This window comes from Calidris pugnax, unplaced genomic scaffold (assembly GCF_001431845.1).
Source record: "Calidris pugnax isolate Ruff unplaced genomic scaffold, ASM143184v1 scaffold44, whole genome shotgun sequence".
Taxonomy (NCBI): domain Eukaryota; kingdom Metazoa; phylum Chordata; class Aves; order Charadriiformes; family Scolopacidae; genus Calidris; species Calidris pugnax.
Genome location: NW_015094506.1, coordinates 32,891,048 through 32,908,590, shown reverse-complemented (window position 1 = coordinate 32,908,590; position 17,543 = coordinate 32,891,048). Strand labels below are relative to the sequence as shown.

Below are 17,543 nucleotides of genomic sequence, written 5' to 3'. Positions count from 1 at the left end.
CCCCCCATCCCGGTGTGTCTACTCCGGGGGAGATGGAGGGACGCGGTGTGGTGCCATGGCGGGCTCCTCTCTCCGGCCCGACCCCCATCAGGGGAGCCGGGGGTCCGTCCCCTCAGGTGGCCCGCTCCTCCTCTGGGGTCCCCGGCTTCTGTCCCCTGCGGAGACCGACCCCTCTCAGCCCCGACGGCTCTTCCCTCGCCCGGCGCATCCCGCAGCCGGCGTGGTCAGTCCTGCCTGGGAACCGACCAGGAGCTAATCAGCCCCTTGTTAATTTCCCGATTGACAGCCACCGTCGGTGAGAGCGGGGCGGCCGGGTCCAAGATGGGGCTGGGAGAGCTCAGCCTCGTAGGGACGTGCAAAGTTTAGGGCGGTAGAACCACTGTGGGGCACGGTTATGGTTGGGGCTCCATGGCCTGAAAGGTCCCTTCCAACCGTGACAATTCTATCGTTCTACGGTCGTTTCTGGGGGTGGTGACCCTCGGAGGGAGAGGACGCCAGTTTCTGCGAAACTGAGGTTCTTGGCATTTTATTATTATTATTATTTTATTTTCTTTCAAACAGGCACCAATTCTGAACTGAAACCCAGTTCCAACTGTGTGCTTAGTCTTCCTTGCACGTTTTAACTTCTGCAGTGTTGTGGAAATTTGAGTTTTACTTAAAAAAAACCAACCAAAAACCTTACACAGCAAATATTTATAACATCACTGTATTTTAAAGCAATCACATAATCATAATATAAATGAATATTAAGGTAAGAATTCATAAAAGCAGGCTATTACATACTTTAAAGCCCTAGTTTTGAGTAAAAAGTATTTATACTAAATTCTTTAGTATACTCATATTATTGCTGCCTTAAGTTTCAGTTTTAATAACTCAAACAAGTAGCTTATAATCAAATAGCACTCCAGTATTGTCTTGTTAGGCAGTGCAGTGTAAGCCAGTCATGCAATTTGGTGTTCTCATTGTGGAAGGTAGGGGTGATAGCTCTACACTGCACGTTGCTATTAAATTATTTTTTTAAAACTGAAGAGGTGCTAGGAAGTAACCTGTGTGTTGCTCCCTAACAAAAGGAATAGGTATACTTAAACAATTAAAAATGTTATTTAAATTATTACTTTTCTTTTAAATTTGCCTTCAGTCATTAGGTCCTTTCCAACCCAAACTATTCTACGATTAAATATTTAATATTCCTTTTCATATTTTTTTTTCCTTGCTAGTATAAACATTATATTGTTGATTTCAGTTTATCTCTTGTACAGGAAAGTAAAAAGAACTCCTCCGTGGAATGAAAAGATTTTTAAAAATACTTATACAATACTCCAATATTTCTTTTGGAGGCTTAGTATGAACATCTTTTTCTGTCTTTAAACTCAAGACACAGAATTATGAATTGGGTCATCTTGCTTACTTTTAGGATGACAGTAAACATCCGGGTGACTATCTTGTAAGTCAGACTGAACTTCAACTTATAACAAAATATTGTTTTCAGTATAATTTTAGATATTTTTTTTTAAGTTCTCAGAATCCTGATTGCACAAATTGGTGCAGTAAAAAACTGACACACAATTACAAATACTGTTTGTATGGGGGTGTGTGTAATATACGAATGTGTAAATTTCATGGTATAAGCAGGAGATGTATAACACAGGTCAGCACAGTAGGTGCTGATACTAAATGCTGTTATTGCATCTTGGTCCACTACCAGTAACACCACTGGAAAGAAAGATGTTTTTTGCTGCTTTTAGAAGCAACGTAGAAACGGATTAAAAGTGCCCCTCTCCCTCCTTTTTTTACATTCAGCAGGGAATTTGACTGGAAAGCCTAGACTGTTCCATAGTGTGTTAACTGTAGGAGCAAAGCCTATAATCTTGTCATTCTGAGTCTCCTTGGATGGAGCACAGCATTTGGTAAGCCCACCACTTCTTTCCCACAAAATACTGGTATTTTTATCATGGCAAGGATGACAAGGAAAAAATGGCAGGGGAGTGGTTCTGGTCCTTTTTCATACCTGCACAGCATGATTGCACTGAAGCCAGGGAAATTGTGTTGGTGCAATTTGGACTAGAATTGAGAGAAAACATATGTCTGTATTTTAAAACATCTTTGAATGGCTTCCATCTGCATAATATCTACCAATAATGATTATATAATAGCAAGAAATAATCCAATTTGACAGTCCTTTTATTGAAACGCTGAACATCAGCCTGCTGCGCATAGAGGGCTGACTTGTCACACGTTACAGCTTCAATGTAGCTTTAACAAAGCCTGTGAAAAGCTTCTTATATCAAACACAAAGTTTGTTATAATTATTCAGTAAAATTTCTGGGTTTGATTTTTCTTGACCAGTTATAAAAGCATAAACAATATTTTTCTCTGAAAGACAGCACCTTCCGCTGTCTGTAAAGCTGTACATATAAAAGATGTTGGTAGAGTGGAATCTTGACTCCTCTAAAGTGAGTAGGGATTTTGCTGCTGTCTTCATCAATCAAAATTTCATTGAGAATGATGTGTGCGTACCCAAAAGGATCAGTCTGGGTTGCTGTGGGTCACGTAACAGAGCAAAGAAGTTGCACTACAGAAAAAAACCTGACAGTATTATAAAAAATTGATAAATGGAGAGAAACTTCATAACACTTCGTGGTGATGTTGTGTAGGATTTTATGCTTAGCTTGGTAGTATGTTCACATTCTATCGATCTGCAAGAACTCTTGCAGTAGAACTGCCATCTGGTCAATGTAGTGAAATAGCAAAAAATGGTTTGATCAGATCAATTATACAGGCTGATTTAGATCAGATGGAAAGATTCTTATCTGAAAAACACTGCAAGTAGCAGAAAACGAGAGCCATAACCCTTGAAAAGTAAAGACCGCCTCTCTTATTAGGGGTTACGTCCAGGAAAATGGTCACTTGCAAAAGGACTTTGAGTAACCACCACTGTCCTGTTCTGAATGCAAGTTCCCAGTGTAGCCTTATTGTTCAGAGAAGTTGTTTTCATGCAGTCAGCTGCCCAGTGCTGTTGTGGTGTTCCAACATGTAGGTGAGATGCAGAGACAGCACGGTTTTGTCTGGCTTAGTCCTGCTGCTCCTCTATGATGAGAGATTGGTCTTGATCCGTCTTGCAGTGATAAACTTCAAACCTGCTTTCTGCCTCTCCTCCCCCTGCTCCAAACCATCGCACTGCCTTTTCCATGCATTCTACTCCATGACCTGCCACACAGCCTCTCTTCCCTTCTTGGGAAGGTCCTGGGGGATGAGACAAGAAAGCCACTGATTGTAATCCACTTTGTAAATGTCCCTTTCTCTTCCAAATGTGGATTTGTCACGCTGCCTCTCATTAAAAGTGAAGTACAGAGGGGCAGTGCTGCGAGCCGGATGTGTGAAAGTGGCGTGGAGGTGCAAATCTGTGGGATGCAGTGCATCCTGTGGTTTTCCCAACCACTTTGACTTCATTTGTGTAAGCCTTGCTTTGGCCTCAGAGGTGATACAGCAAGATCAGAATAGAGATGGAAATTGGGACAGGAAGGAAAGAGCTCAGGAAGCCAACAGTTTGAGGTTTGCCTCTGTACCCACTTCTGCTCAAGAAAGGGATCAGTTGATTTACAATACCTGTGGAATCCTTGAATATGTAAACAGGAAGGTATCAAGTAGGCTTAGGAAAGAGCTACTGCCTCTATGGTATGTCAATTGAAGCTTTCTTGGTCATTGATTTTTGGTTCTATTGTAGCACAGGGTAAGATGTAAAGTTCTGGAAGACTTAAAGGTAGCTTCTGGAAAACTTCTTAAGATATCTTCAACAACGTGTGCCTGTATCTGGATCTAATCATATACTATTTGCCTTAGAAGTGACTTATCTGAAAACGACTTTCTGAATAGAAATTATCTGATAATTTTAAGTGAGAGTTTAAACATGGTTATCAAAGGGTTGTGGGCCTAGGTCCATAAAAAAAGACTCAGTTACCTAACTTGCACTGAAATAAAAAAATGACTAAGTACCTGTGTTGCTGTTAATAGACTGCAACCATGTTTTAACAGCTATGACAATATCTGGGTATGTGTAAAGGTCAGTGTCTTACTAATTTTGGAGGGGTCGGGGGCTGGGGTATTTTTTGTTTCCAAAATAAATTTCCCAGTTCTGAGGTATATTTATGGTTAATGTTGAAGCTGTTAAAAGTTTTGCAGTTAGCTCAAGCCAAAAAAACCCACAGCAACTAAACAAAACCTCCCCCGTACCTTTTAAAGAAAACCTTTGAAAAATCCAGAAAGCAAAGGAGCTGTGCTTGGGGAAGAGGAGGACAGAATAAGTAGGTAACTTCATGTGAGGAACAATCCAATAAAAGTTATTGAGCTAATGGATGGGCATAATTAAATGCATGTACAGTCCCCTCATGACCCGTCAGATATGATTGTATGAAGTTTTATATAAGTCCTGGATGTTAGGATCAGATGATATTCTCTCCAGCAAGAAACTTGGTCTTAGTTGAGGAGCAAGTTCCACAGCATTGCTTTTCCTTGAAAAATACTTCTCTGCCTTCATATTTGTTTCTGTTGCCAAGGACATTCCTATAGGTCTCATCTTACTTCTTATGTTGATTTTGGATGGGGTGGGAAATGGATATGTATTTTTGTGTCAAATAATTTCTGGAGAAGCCTGTGGCCACAGACTCTTACCCTAGTTTCAGACTAAAGAACAAACCTTCCAGAGCCAAAGCAATAAACTGTGGTTTTCCCTGAAGTATTCATGAATACTGTATGGATATTATAACCACTTCTTTTAATACTCTCTCTGTTTGCAGTGTTTTCTGTATTAGAAAAGGTTAGGATTCATTTGACCACATACCCATGTTTATATTGAACTAGGTCTTGAAACTTCCTTTTATAGTTGGTGGAGGGAAGTAAGTGGTTAGAAGGAATAACGTGTTTTAGAAAGAGCTTTGTGAGCTTCTCTGGTTTTGAGTGAAGTGACTTAAGCTGCTGACTCTTGGAGGTATGGATGGGGTTCAAGACACTTACATTTAGGTGTCTACATGTGTGCACAGTGTTTGATATCCTATTACAGTCAGTCAGTGGATCCACCAGCAAAACAGTTCTGGTTAGCTGAATAGCTTTCTTGGCTGTTTTGACAAGACAGATCAGTTCTCCATTGAAAACAGGAAAGGGACATTAGGTACCTCGCTTACGTAGTCACACCTGCCTTTAGGTCTCTTAGTCCTGTCTTAAGGGCTTCCTTTAGTAGCCCATATGTGACACTCTGGGGTATTCCAGCTGGCCGCCTGCTACCAGTCCAGGTGGGGTGGATGATTAACCTAAATCTTGCATCCTGTCCCAAAAAGATATTTCTGATCCCCTGGACATTTCAAATTGTGCTAGGTACTTCTATGTAGGCAACTAAATAAAATTAGTCAGCAGATCTTTATACTTGGTCAGAAGAGCTGTACCTGAGGGGACATACTTGAGGTTGTACAATGTGTGAATTGGATTGTGTTTCCCTGGTGCAGTTGTTTCATGGGTCTGACAGATGTGAGGTCATCATAATATTAAAAGTTTGTTTTGTATAGCCTAATAAGTAACAGCAAACCTTTTTGGTTTTACAGCGTCATGGTGGAAGTCTGCTTTGTGAATCCTCAAGAGGATTCTTGTGTATTTAATGGAACTCAATATAAAATGTGTAACAAATGTAGATATGTACCTCTCGCTTCCCTTTGAAAGGACTATTTTTTTTTTTATTTTTTTTTTGACAACTTTTTCCTATGTGTTTTCCTGTACACCATTTTTATACTTCTCCCCTACGTTTCTCCACTTTAGCCCTCAATTATGCTCCACAGGTTTCTTTCCAAAGTCCTGGGTTATTACCCAGCTCCATCTTTAAAAAGGCTACATAGCTGCTTTCTGAGCAGGAAGGAGCTTGTTTTCCATGGTTATTTGTGATTAATCCACAGCTAACTTGGTTTTTGTCTTTGTTCTGCTTAGGGAAAGCACAAAACTGTGGCTTTTATAGTTTATCTTGTTTATAGTTCAACAAGGGCAAATGTAAGGTCCTGCACCTGGGGAGGAAGAACCCCACGTATCAATATAGGCTAGGGGTGGATCTTCTGGGAAGTACTACAGAGGGAAAGGATCTGGGAGTCCTGGTGGATGGCAGGATCTCCATGAGCCAGCAATGTGCCCTTGTCGCCAAGAGGGCTGATGGAATCCTGGGCTGCATAAGGAGAAGTGTGGCCAGCAGGTCAAGGAAGGTCATTCTCCCCCTCTACTCTGCACTGGTGAGGCCACAACTGGAATACTGTGTCCAGTTCTGGGCTCTCCAGTTCAAGAGAGACAGGGAACTACTGGAGAGAGTCCAATGTAGGGCAACCAAGATGACTAAGGGATTAGAGCACCTCCCTTACAAGAAAAGGCTCAAAGAGCTGGGGCTCTTTAGCCTGGAAAAGAGAAGACTGAGGGGAGACCTCATCTATGTTTACAAGTTCCTAAAGGGTGGGTTGATGGATGATGGAGCCAGACTCTTTTCAGTGGTTTCCAGTGACAGGACAAGGGGCAACAGGCCCAAGCTGGAACATGGGAATTTCCATTCAAATATGAGGAAAAACATCTTTACGGTGAGGGTGACAGAGCCCTGGAACAGGCTGCCCAGGGAGGTTGTGGAGTCCCCTTCTCTGGAGATTTTCAAGACCTGCCTGGATGCAGTCCTGGGTGATGTGCTCTAGGTCTTCCTGCTTGGCAGGGGAGTTGGACTAGATGATCTCTAGAGGTCCCTTCCAACTCTGTCGAATCTGTGAATCTGTTCAGACTTCTGCTGAAGGCAGCAGAGTATGTTAACAGTTGCTGTGGTGGCACAGTGAACAGCATTCTTAGCTCCTAGAGTTGTCCGTGCTATCAACTGGGCTAGGTCAGCAAACCAAAGTGTTGACACTGCCAATCCCTCAGAAGAAATTTTTATTTTTTTGGAGGGAGCCAGGTGGAATAAATGTAACCCCAAAGACTTTTGAAGAGCTCTGCATGTGGGAAAGAGTCCCTTCTTCTCCTCTGCTTCTTGGTTACCTTCCAATTTCATGCTCTTTCCATCTCTGGGTCCAAAGATGATGGAGGTGGGAAAACACCTGCCTAATTTGGTCATTGATGTCATAAATCATCCTCTTGTTCAGAAGAGATGCTTTGTCTTCTCTTTGGTTCATGGTAGAGCTCCTTTTAATCTTTAGCAATGCAGGTTATCATTTTGCCTATACTCTTTTTGTGATGCATACACAGGTAGTTGAATGAGTTTTGGCTAATTAGCTGTTTGCTTTATTGTCAGTGCACTTGCTGCCAGGCAACACACACCCCTTACAAAACTGTTCTGAAAAATAACGTGGAGTTTTAGAGACATAGAGGACTTAAGTTGTAGTCTTTTTTAGGTACTTTATTCTTATAAATCAAATAAACCAGACATTTTAAAATCCAGAAGAGGTAGAGAAAAAAATTCTCTTGTGTTTCAGTTGTGTATGCCAAATTTCACCCTTGGGCAAGGTACTCATGTATCTGTGTTATAAAACCAATATTAGGGATGGCTCGGTTACATAGTTGTTAAATTGTTGGTTAAATTGTTACAGCTTGGCACTCCACCAGAGGTATTGTAGCTAAACCCCAGATGACACATAAGCCATGAGCTACTAATGCAGTCTTTATTTTCTGGAGATCTAAGACTTATTGCTCTGCTGGAAGATGTTAGGAAGATTACTTTTCTAGAGCTGAACAACAGTTTTCTCTCTGATTTAGGCAAACAGCGCTCCATCTGAAAAAGAACTTCAGGCAAGGCTGCTATGACTGTCATTTTGGTCCCCAGAAGATGTCAGGGAAGTGTTTAAGAGGAAGGATAGTTTTATTACGTCATATGCTTTATCACCTTAAAGATATTTTTACAACTATACTCGAGGATACATAAATCTTTAAATGATGTGTTTTGGTCCAGCTGTATTGTAGCTCCATAAGGACTGATTCAGAGATGTGCGTGGGGAGAAGGTGTGGTAGCTTCTTCAGCAAGTGCCATGAATGCTCTTACCCTGTGTGAGGGCATTCAAGGTTGCTTACCCATAGTGAGCAAATCTGAGATGTCCTTAAAAATACTGGAAAAAAAAATGGTCATTCCGGTTTCGGAATGTGTCAGATAAAGTTATGATAAAAAAGACTCAGTGGGCGTAAAATTATTCATAAACAAGACTTGAAAAATGATGGGTCATATTTTTATTTAATGGTAAAATAATGATGCACATCTGATTTATGTCATTTGCTGTGCACTAAAATAACTCTTCTATGAATGGATGGCAGGTACTTCCTCCCCAAAGTTGATTTATTTTCGCGTTCGTCCTAAAAAGCTCTTAAATTCTTATTTCACCTTTTCTGTTTGTGTGTCTTTTCTGGTTGATTTTGGACACCAGTTTGGGGAAATTTTGTTTGTTCTATATGTGTATGTGAAGACTTCTCTGATAGAGTGTGTAGCATGAAGAGTGTGGGTAATAATAGATTAGGTTTTCTGCGTTTATTAAATCAGAAGGTGTCAAACTAAAGTAGCTGCTGGCAGACTGATGGCAAAGGTTATGGTTCTTCATAAAATGTGTAGTTCTGCTGTGGAATGGTGTGAGTGCTAAAACTACCTAGAAATTAAAAAAGTCACGGGGCAAATTCACAGCAGATGTGTCAGCCAAGGGCTGCCATGTGCAAAATCACAATTTCTGGCCCAGAAGGTGCATAAGCTGAAAATTGCTGGAGGCTGGGAGAGCATTTCTGGGAAGTATCATCATGTGCTTGTCCTTCTTTGGTACTGATTTCTGGTCATCCGTTATTGGCTGCTTTTGGAGACAGGATGCTCAGCTAAGTGTCTTTTAGTCAGATGTGCTAGAACTGTTCATACAGGAAGTGGGTTTGCTAGTTCTTATTTCAGGTTTTTAAAATTAAAAATATAAAAACTAACCTGTGTATCTTGTTGGTATGTCTTTCTATTATTGGTTTTGTGTTTATTTATATCTAAGTATAAATTACCAGACAACACCTTCAATTGCTTGTTATTGCTGTCTTTTCATATGTTCTAGTTCAGGGTGTGTACGAGAACAAAATTTACTTTAATTACTTGATCAGATACTTAGTTAAAAAAGCACATCACTGCATCACATATGTTGAAAAATGCCTCTGGTTTGTTAAGAATGTATGTTTTCATTTATGTCTTGTGGAAGACTGCAGAAATGAAAAGTTTCACCTGTCATGTACAATCAGTCATTTGATGAAGAACTACCCTGTGTTACACCTTCTGACAAGCTGAATTTACTGACTCAGAGAAAAGAGTAGGATCACGTTTCTTGCACTGTGCTTTTGTGGATGCCCTTCTTAACTTTGTAGCTGTCTATTGCAAACCTTGGGTGCCTTTTTTGTCAGAGGAGGCAAGCACATTTTAGAGAGGGAAGTTAATGCAGTGGTTAAACCACTGAATGGAGACTGAAAAGAATACTGAATACTGTGTTTTACACTCCTTGATTTCTGTGTGCTTTGAAAAAAAAAAAAAAGTTGACATCTCTGCATCAGTTTCCATGTGAGAAATGGAGACAGTTTTCCTCTATTATAAAGGAAGTTATATGAGTAAATCAGCTGTCCTTGAGCTATTAGATATTATGAAGTGATTCATAGAAGAAGGAGGGTGAATAAGTGCATCCTCCTACCTGACTGAATTAAGTTTTAGTTAGAAGTGCTGAGAGTGAAATCTGCTGCGGCCTCTAAGGTAAAATCTAGTCTGCTGGCACTAAATTACACAAGGAACTCTGTATGTTTAGTAACTTCTCACTTTATACAGGTCCATACATTGGTGAGCACTGTATGGAAGAATTGTGAGGAGCACCCTGGCAGGGTATGTTGGGAAAAAGCTTTCAGAGGAACCAGTTGTTTTTCTTGATCCTCCGGCATGGAGGGTAAGAGGTATCTCTTGGATTAGAGAAATAGGTGACCGAGGCAGCAAAAATAGAGGATAGCTATTGCTCAGTGTAGAATTATTAGTTGGGGTGGATGGCCCTGTCCCCAAAACAGTTACAGAAATACAGATAGAAATCATTGCTCCTCTTGTTGATCCATGCTTTTCATATAAATGAAGAAGCTCAATCCAACGTACATTGAATGCAAATAGCTACAGTTCTAAAGTTCTGGCATACAGTTCTCACTAGCCGTTTGTTTTAACTACAAAGTAATAATGGAACACAGAGTAAATCTAATACAGTTACAGCTTTTGGGTAGTTTTGAGCTATGACCCTCTAGCCTGAGGGAAGAACAACTGTTCTGCCCTCTTCTTGCTTGGAAAAGCAGAAATTGTACTAGCTTTAGTTTTTATTGGCTTTTTTCTGTGATGAAGTTAAGCTTGTGGGTAGATGAACTCTTATATTTTACATCCTTTAGGGAAAATAGATGGTATATCCAGATAGGCAGTTCAGCTAATTTGGCAACTGATTACTTCATACTGAAGGTAGCTGGGCTTTGCTAGGAGATAAATCTGCATCATAGCAAGGACTGTAGTATTTCCATTGCAGTGAATAACGTATTGGAAATCAAGCAGGTCAGCTGAATCTGGCATGTGGAATAAATACTGTTTTCTCTCCGTTAAAAATGTTCCCCTTCTAATTTCACCAAGTGTCTACTTGTGTTATCAAGGTGGATATTGCTGAACAAGTGATTTGTATTAATCTTATCTACTACCGTTGTGATTTTTTAAAATATTAATAACATTTCCCCCACCCTACCTCCAAAATCAAGACTTCCAGCCTTGCAGGCTTTCCTCATGTAGTTATTAGTCCTTCTCTCTTCATTCTTTTAGTTGGCCAATTCTCTACCTTTAGATGAGGACTTTATGCAGTACTTGAGATGTGGGTTTATCAGGGTTTTATATAGTGGCAAAATGAGGAGGCTAACCTTGTAGGTGAGGAATTATGTGCCAACTCCCACTAGAGGTAGATGTTCCTGCCACTTCTCTATCCTTTTTCCATCTTATTGATGAAGTCAAAAAAACCTGGTCCCAGAGGTGCCTCACTGCTTACCTGTCTCCATCTTGAAAGGTGGTTGTTACCGATAGTGTTTGCTGCCTCTCCATGAAGTCTCTTTTCATCTAATACTGTTGGATAGGAGTTTCTGTAATAATATTTGGTATAGAACCTTGTCCAGTACTTCTAGAAAATTCAAATATATTTATGTCCATTGGATCCCCTTCACCCATGTGTCTATTGACCTTGTTACAGAACTGTGGCAGATTGCGAGGTGGTTTTGGCTTTACAGAAGCCATACTGATATTCCCAGCAGGCAGTGTTTAAGTGTGTGCACACGTGCTCAGTGATCTTATTCATCAGTATAAACTTGCTCTACTGTCTTGAGAGCAGTGGAAGTCAGACTCACACTGGTCTTGGTAAGTGTGGACTGAGAAGATACTGTTGCTATGAACTGTTGTTTGTCAGTGCCTATTAAACCTGAACTGTACCCTCCAGCCAAACAAATGGGACTGCAAAGAAAGCTTACAGATAAGATTTCATGTCTTTTCACAAGCTGCTCTTCAAAAATTCCCATTCAGCCCAGTATACTTTGAGGACTTGGTAGTTGCTTGCAAGCGAGGCACAGGTTACACTGGATGGGGTGTGCTGTGGTCTAAGTTCTTTCTCCCTCTCTTCCCTTCATCCCTGACGTGCTGTTTCGGATCTGCTGACCTGTTTTGGTCTCTGTGAGGCTGCACATGGGAACTGTTAGTCACAATGTTAATTTCTTTGACATTTCACCGTTGTCATTCATGAGACTTTGCAGGATCAGCTCCTTGCAACCGTAGGATTTGAAACAGTGCCATACTGGTGGGCTTTTAATTTCTTCACATCAAATAAAAAGAATCAGACAATTTGCTGTTAATTTTGACTATATATACTACAAATGAAGACGCTTCTGCTTTTTACAGTTATAGATGTTTGAGGAACCAATAATTAGGATGCTGATAAGTTTATATTTCAGATATACAGTAACTATTGTAATCAGTTAGTGTGTTCATCGGTGTTTTGTTTCTTACAGAAAAGAGAGTTTGATGTGGATAACTTGAGCAAACCAGAGTTGCGGATGCTTTTGAGTATAATGGAAGGAGAACTAGAAGCACGAGACCTTGTAATTGAAGCCTTGCGGGTAAGTTACTGGGTTGTTGTGGTTTGCCTTTTTTTTTTTTTTTTTTTTTTTGTAATTCTCTTTTGCCACTTCCTTTACACTGTGCATACAATATTATTAGTGGAAGAGTAAATTGTGTTTTTTAAGTTTTAGGTTGACTAAATCTCAGTAATCACAAAATATGTTCTTGTTTAATTGTTGCCATTCAGTAATTCTATGTAATTTTGGTATAAAATACCAACAAATTTTCAGAAAAACAAGTGTGAAAACTGCAAAATTACTTCCTCTTTAAATTCTTTTGTATTATAGAGTCTGTTATCTGTGAAAAGAAGTAATAGCTTGAAAGGCAAATTCAGTCCATTCATCACTTGTTTGAGTGATCTATATGTTTGTGCATCTAGGCAATTCAATGCATTTATTTCCCATGAGATGGGAAGAGGGGAAAAAAAATTGGATGATTAGGTCCACCTACAGAAAAGTTTTCATGGTGGTGTTTTTGGTTGTTGGGGTTTTTTTGTTTGTTTTCTTGCTTGTTTTTTGTAATAAAAGGTGAAATACGGGTTATATACTCTTAAGAGCAGTCACAAGTACTTGGTTAGATTTTTGCTGTGCTGGACATATGCAAAGGTTCACTTTCTGCTTCAGAAGGTTGCAGTCTGAAAGGCAGCTTAGAAATTGACTGGAAATGTACAAACAAATCTGTATTTTAATCAAAAGATGATAAATTTTTATAACTTCAAATTGGTCTAAAGCAAAATAAAATTTAACAGAGCTGCCAAGCAGTCTGCAGGTTTAGGGGGCAAAACAGCTGTACATGGTTTGAAAATGTGTATAACTTCATAGTTGGATAGAGGGAAATTATGCCCTTTAAGATCTCTTAAAGCAAAAAGTCAATGTGATAGTATCCACCTAGTTTTTAGTAGCATGTGTAATGATTATCAAGTAGTGTGGGAACATTTCCACTTGTCACGCTAACAATTATAAACGCATTTTTATTCAATTTTGATTTGTCTTGTGGTGGCTTCAGATCACTTGATGCAAATGGAGCTTTAATGCAACTTTCATTGGTGTACCTGCATTAATAACTAAAGACTTTATAGGTATAAACCTCTCTTATAAAATACAATTTTCATTGTAATGACAGTAAGACACTGGAAGCAATATGTTTCTGGGGGATTACTGCACTTTGAAGTCATTTTGTGTTTGGCCTTCAGGTATACGTATATATTGAAATCTGCTGCCTTTTCACCTATCTGTTTTACAATTTCACGTCTCATTTGCCTGGACTAGGACTTCTTATTATACCTGTTATGGTTTTGTAAAAGGGGAAACGATGTGCACACCACATCCAGAATCTCTTTTTTTTCTAGTGTTCCAACTTTGGAGAAAAGCAAAAAAAATACTCAGACAATTTGCTTTCGTACATATTCATTAACAAACTACTATACTGCATACCAAATAACAGATGTATTCAAATCGAATAAAAATTAAAAAAAATAAAAAAAAAGAATGCAGTACATGTTTAAGGATAGTAAACATTAAATATTCAGGATAGTGCAACTCCAGGAGAGAAAAAGACTACATCAGATTCCCATACACCTGCTGAAATAGGTAGCATGTACATCGTGGCTTTTGATGACTAATAGAAATCAGTATAAAAATACCTCCATTTCAGTTAAGATGTATAAATGTTGAAAATTGGTTCTGCTTTGTTTTTGGTTTTTTGGGGATTTTTTGTGGGGTTTTTTGTTTGTTTTTTTTTTTCCTGCTGCATCTCAGTTTCGGGTTTCTGTATTTCATAGTAATATCCTCTAACCAAAATCCACGTGGAACTCAAATCTTCCAGGCAGCTTGCCTGGTTAGCTGTACCAGTACTGGAAAATGTGGAAGTTATACCTGCTGATGAACTGTAGCCTGATATCTTGGAATACGATACTTTCGGATCTTCTGGCTTCTTTCTCGGGAAGCTGCAAGTCAGCAGTATTAGCAGCTGGAGTCTCCAAGCAGCATACAAAATAGGCTACTAGATAGCAAAATATAGGTCTTTTTAAAAAGTGAATAACAAGAGAATTCCACTGGAGTTGTGTCAAATTTGATACTTTGATTTGTTTCAGCAAATTGGCATTCATACTTTGTGTATCCTTAAAGCAAAAATAAAATGGTTCTCATGTAAGGGAAAAGACTTCCTGTGTTATTGTTTCAAAACTGATTAAGCTCTGTTTCAAAATTAGGAAAGTTTGTGAGTGTGTGTTTGGGGAACATTTTGGTTTGTTGTTTTGATTTTTGGTTTGTTGGTTGTTTTGGGTGGTTTGGTTTTTTTATTTGTTTGTTAGTTACTGTTAGTTACTGCAGAGCTGTTTCAAAACCTAAATTTTCTGGTAGGTCAAAGCCTGAAAATTTCCAGTCCCATACAAATAACATGTGTGTTGTCTTTTTCCTCTTAAATGATCTTCCTGCCAGTTTACAGTCACTGTGGTATATAAATTTTTTAACCAGTTTTATATATTCTTCGTCTTTTTTGTAAGACTGCAGAACTGGATCTTTTAATCTTCTAACTGGATCTTTTAATCTTCTCTTAAAAAGTAACTGTTCATTCTTGTGGATGTCATCTCAGATTTTTCTCTTTAATCACTTCAGTTTAAATACGTCATTCCTATATGTGTGTACCTTTATGCATACTCATTTTGCACTGTTTCACTGAGTATTTGTAAAATTGTGCAATGAATAGTCCTTATGTATCTATTGGAAATACCTCTCCTGGAAAGTTCTGGCATTAAAGTGAATCAGTCTTAACTGATCACAGAAGAACTGACAACAGTGAATATAATCAAAGAGTGACTCACATGGCACTGCTCTTAATCTGCACATAGCATGAAGTATCTAGACCTGTTTGATGCATCTTTGTCAGTCTGTACTTTTCCCATTGTAGAAATTCATACACTGACCTCTCTTGTTTCCCACTTCACTAATTTTGTGTGAAGCCACATCATGTGCTTTACTGAAGATGTGAGACAAATGTGATGTTTTTTCTCTGTCTTTAAAGCCAGTTGTGTTAAAAAAAACAAAAACAAAAAAACAAAACCACAAACAAACCAAAACAAACCAAACAAAAAACCCCCAAAAAACAACACCACCCCCCCAAAAACCCCAAAACCCCCCACACCTACCCGCAACATCCATAGGTAGGGTTTCTTTCAAGCTGACTCTTACAGGAGCATGGATTTCATAGTGCCAAATGTTTTTTCTCTTGGTATGCATGTTATATCATTACAATCCACACCTTGTCTACAGTATTTGCTGGTGGAATGAAACAGAGATTTCTGACAGAGGGTTAAGGGGTAAGAATTAGGGAGCAGGAATGGTATTTTTGGAAAAGATGAAGTTGGAACTTGTGCCTTACTGGTTCTTGGTCTGGTTTGCAGCTTTTTTTCTGTGTTTATGTTTATAGTGTGTTTGTATTTTCTATGCTATTTTTATAGTGTGTTTATATTTATACATGTATGTATTATGGAGTTCTCACTTAAATCACTTCTCAAACCTTGTTTTAAATGAATTCTTTTTGCTCATTTTAGAAATTTTCCTTTCAGGATTGCAGTTTAATGCTTCTTGATACATTGTAAAAGTGTAATTTGCCTGCGTGGGCTCTGATGGATTAAGCAGAAAATATTTCTGACCTCTTTGTTTTGGGTGTTGAATCTCAGTCCTATATATGGTGTAAACTCTACTACTTAGTAGCTCATAGAAATCTAAAATAATTGTCTCATGAATGTATGGTAGGTTTGTGACTGCTGGTTGGGGTTTTTTTGTTTTCTTATTTAAAAAAATAACTGTAAAATAATGCACAGTTGTTTGAGGTATCAGTGAAAGAAATTAAACTCCAAAATGATATCCTTAATTAGTCAGTACCACTGTAATACTGCTTTTTAACACAGAAAGAATGCCCTTGGATTTCAGAATTGTATTGTCTTCAGATGTTTGTCCTCTGGCTGTTCGTTTACAATGAATTCATTGTATCATAAAATGAATTTGTATTTTATGACACTGAGTTTAATTTCTCTTGGTACCAGTAGCCATCAGAGAAGATGGCTACTGACTCCTCATTTGGCACTTTTAAGATTTTTCTGCTTATTTAAAGCTTAGTTTCAAAAATGCACAGTCCAATGAGAGTAAAGCAGAAAGGCTTCAGAATTTGTTACTCCTCTTTGAAAAGATTAAACTAGGGAATTTTAAGTCTGTCCACTAGGTATTATTCCAGTGCAGAGTGTCCATTCTGTCCTAGTAGGCCAGTAGTTTGGGATTATGGGGAGAAATCTTGTTAAATTAACTATGAATCCTGAGGGGCGGAGAGAAGATAAGTTTACTTGCCAAAGTTAAAGCCATTGATGTAGTAGATTTTTATTAAGGCAGTTTAATTTTGTGCCACATCATAAATTTGAGAGAACCAGACCCAAGGTGTCACATAGAATAATTAACTCTTTTTATTGCATCTTTGTGCATAATGTATTTTAAAGTTCCATTGTATTTTCTAGAAAGTTTTGATCCCTTGAAGTCTGCTTTTGAAACAAAACCCAAAACTTCAAATCCAAACTGCATTTGTAAGAAATATGCAGATGACATCTGTAATCTTCCACATTTTCACAATGCATCATTGTTCCTTGTATAAAATGCAAAACTGCAGATCTGTAAGGACACATAGTATTCCTATTTCTAAAAAAGGCTGTTGATTCCTGTTTCAGTGATAGAAACTTTGTCTAACTGGGTCAATGTCTCCTACTATTGCTGTAAAAGTAGCATTTTGTTGCTTTGATATAAACAGAGAAAGCTGAGGGGAGTTCTACCCTTAGCGTGTACAAATTTGTTACAGTATACTCTGATTTGTACAATATAGAACGCACAGTATTTTGCTGAATTAATGTATATTTGAACAGTATTTATTTTTTTAAGAACATTGGCTGTCTGGAATATCAAAGAGAAACTCAGATTTGAAAAAGTTACAGTAATTATCAGTCAGTGCAATTAAAGTTGCTGGACAAGTTCAGCCCTCTGAGGACCAGTGGCCTTGGAAGAAGAGAACCTTTGTCACATGTAGGGTTAAACTTCCAGATTTATTCCCCGAGTGAACAGTTAATTTGCTGCAGAGGGCAACATCAGGATTCATCTCAAAGCAGGTGATCTTTGTGTAAATCTTTCTCATTAGGACAATGGTTTTATATAACTGCTACAACAAATGACTTAAGATGGTTCTTTTTTGAATCTGTAATTTCTTTCTTTTAGTAGCTCCGTGATCAAGGTTGCATGCCAATTAAAGTTAAATTCAGTTTAACATTTAAATCATTAAAGTTATTTCACTAATGAGAAATAACACGCTGTTTAATTGCTATTGGAAGTGCATATAGTTAGAAAAGGAG

At 38.5% G+C, this 17,543-nt stretch overlaps 1 protein-coding gene across 1 annotated transcript in view; it reads left to right on the top strand.

Moving 5' to 3' along the window:
• The window catches only part of CTTNBP2 (cortactin binding protein 2), a 90,292-nt gene that overhangs the window by 975 nt on the left and 71,774 nt on the right, over window positions 1-17,543 (top strand). The window contains exon 2 of the mRNA XM_014964029.1: window positions 12,049-12,156. Coding sequence (XP_014819515.1) covers window positions 12,049-12,156 — 108 coding nt within the window. The remainder of the gene's footprint in view (window positions 1-12,048; window positions 12,157-17,543) is intronic.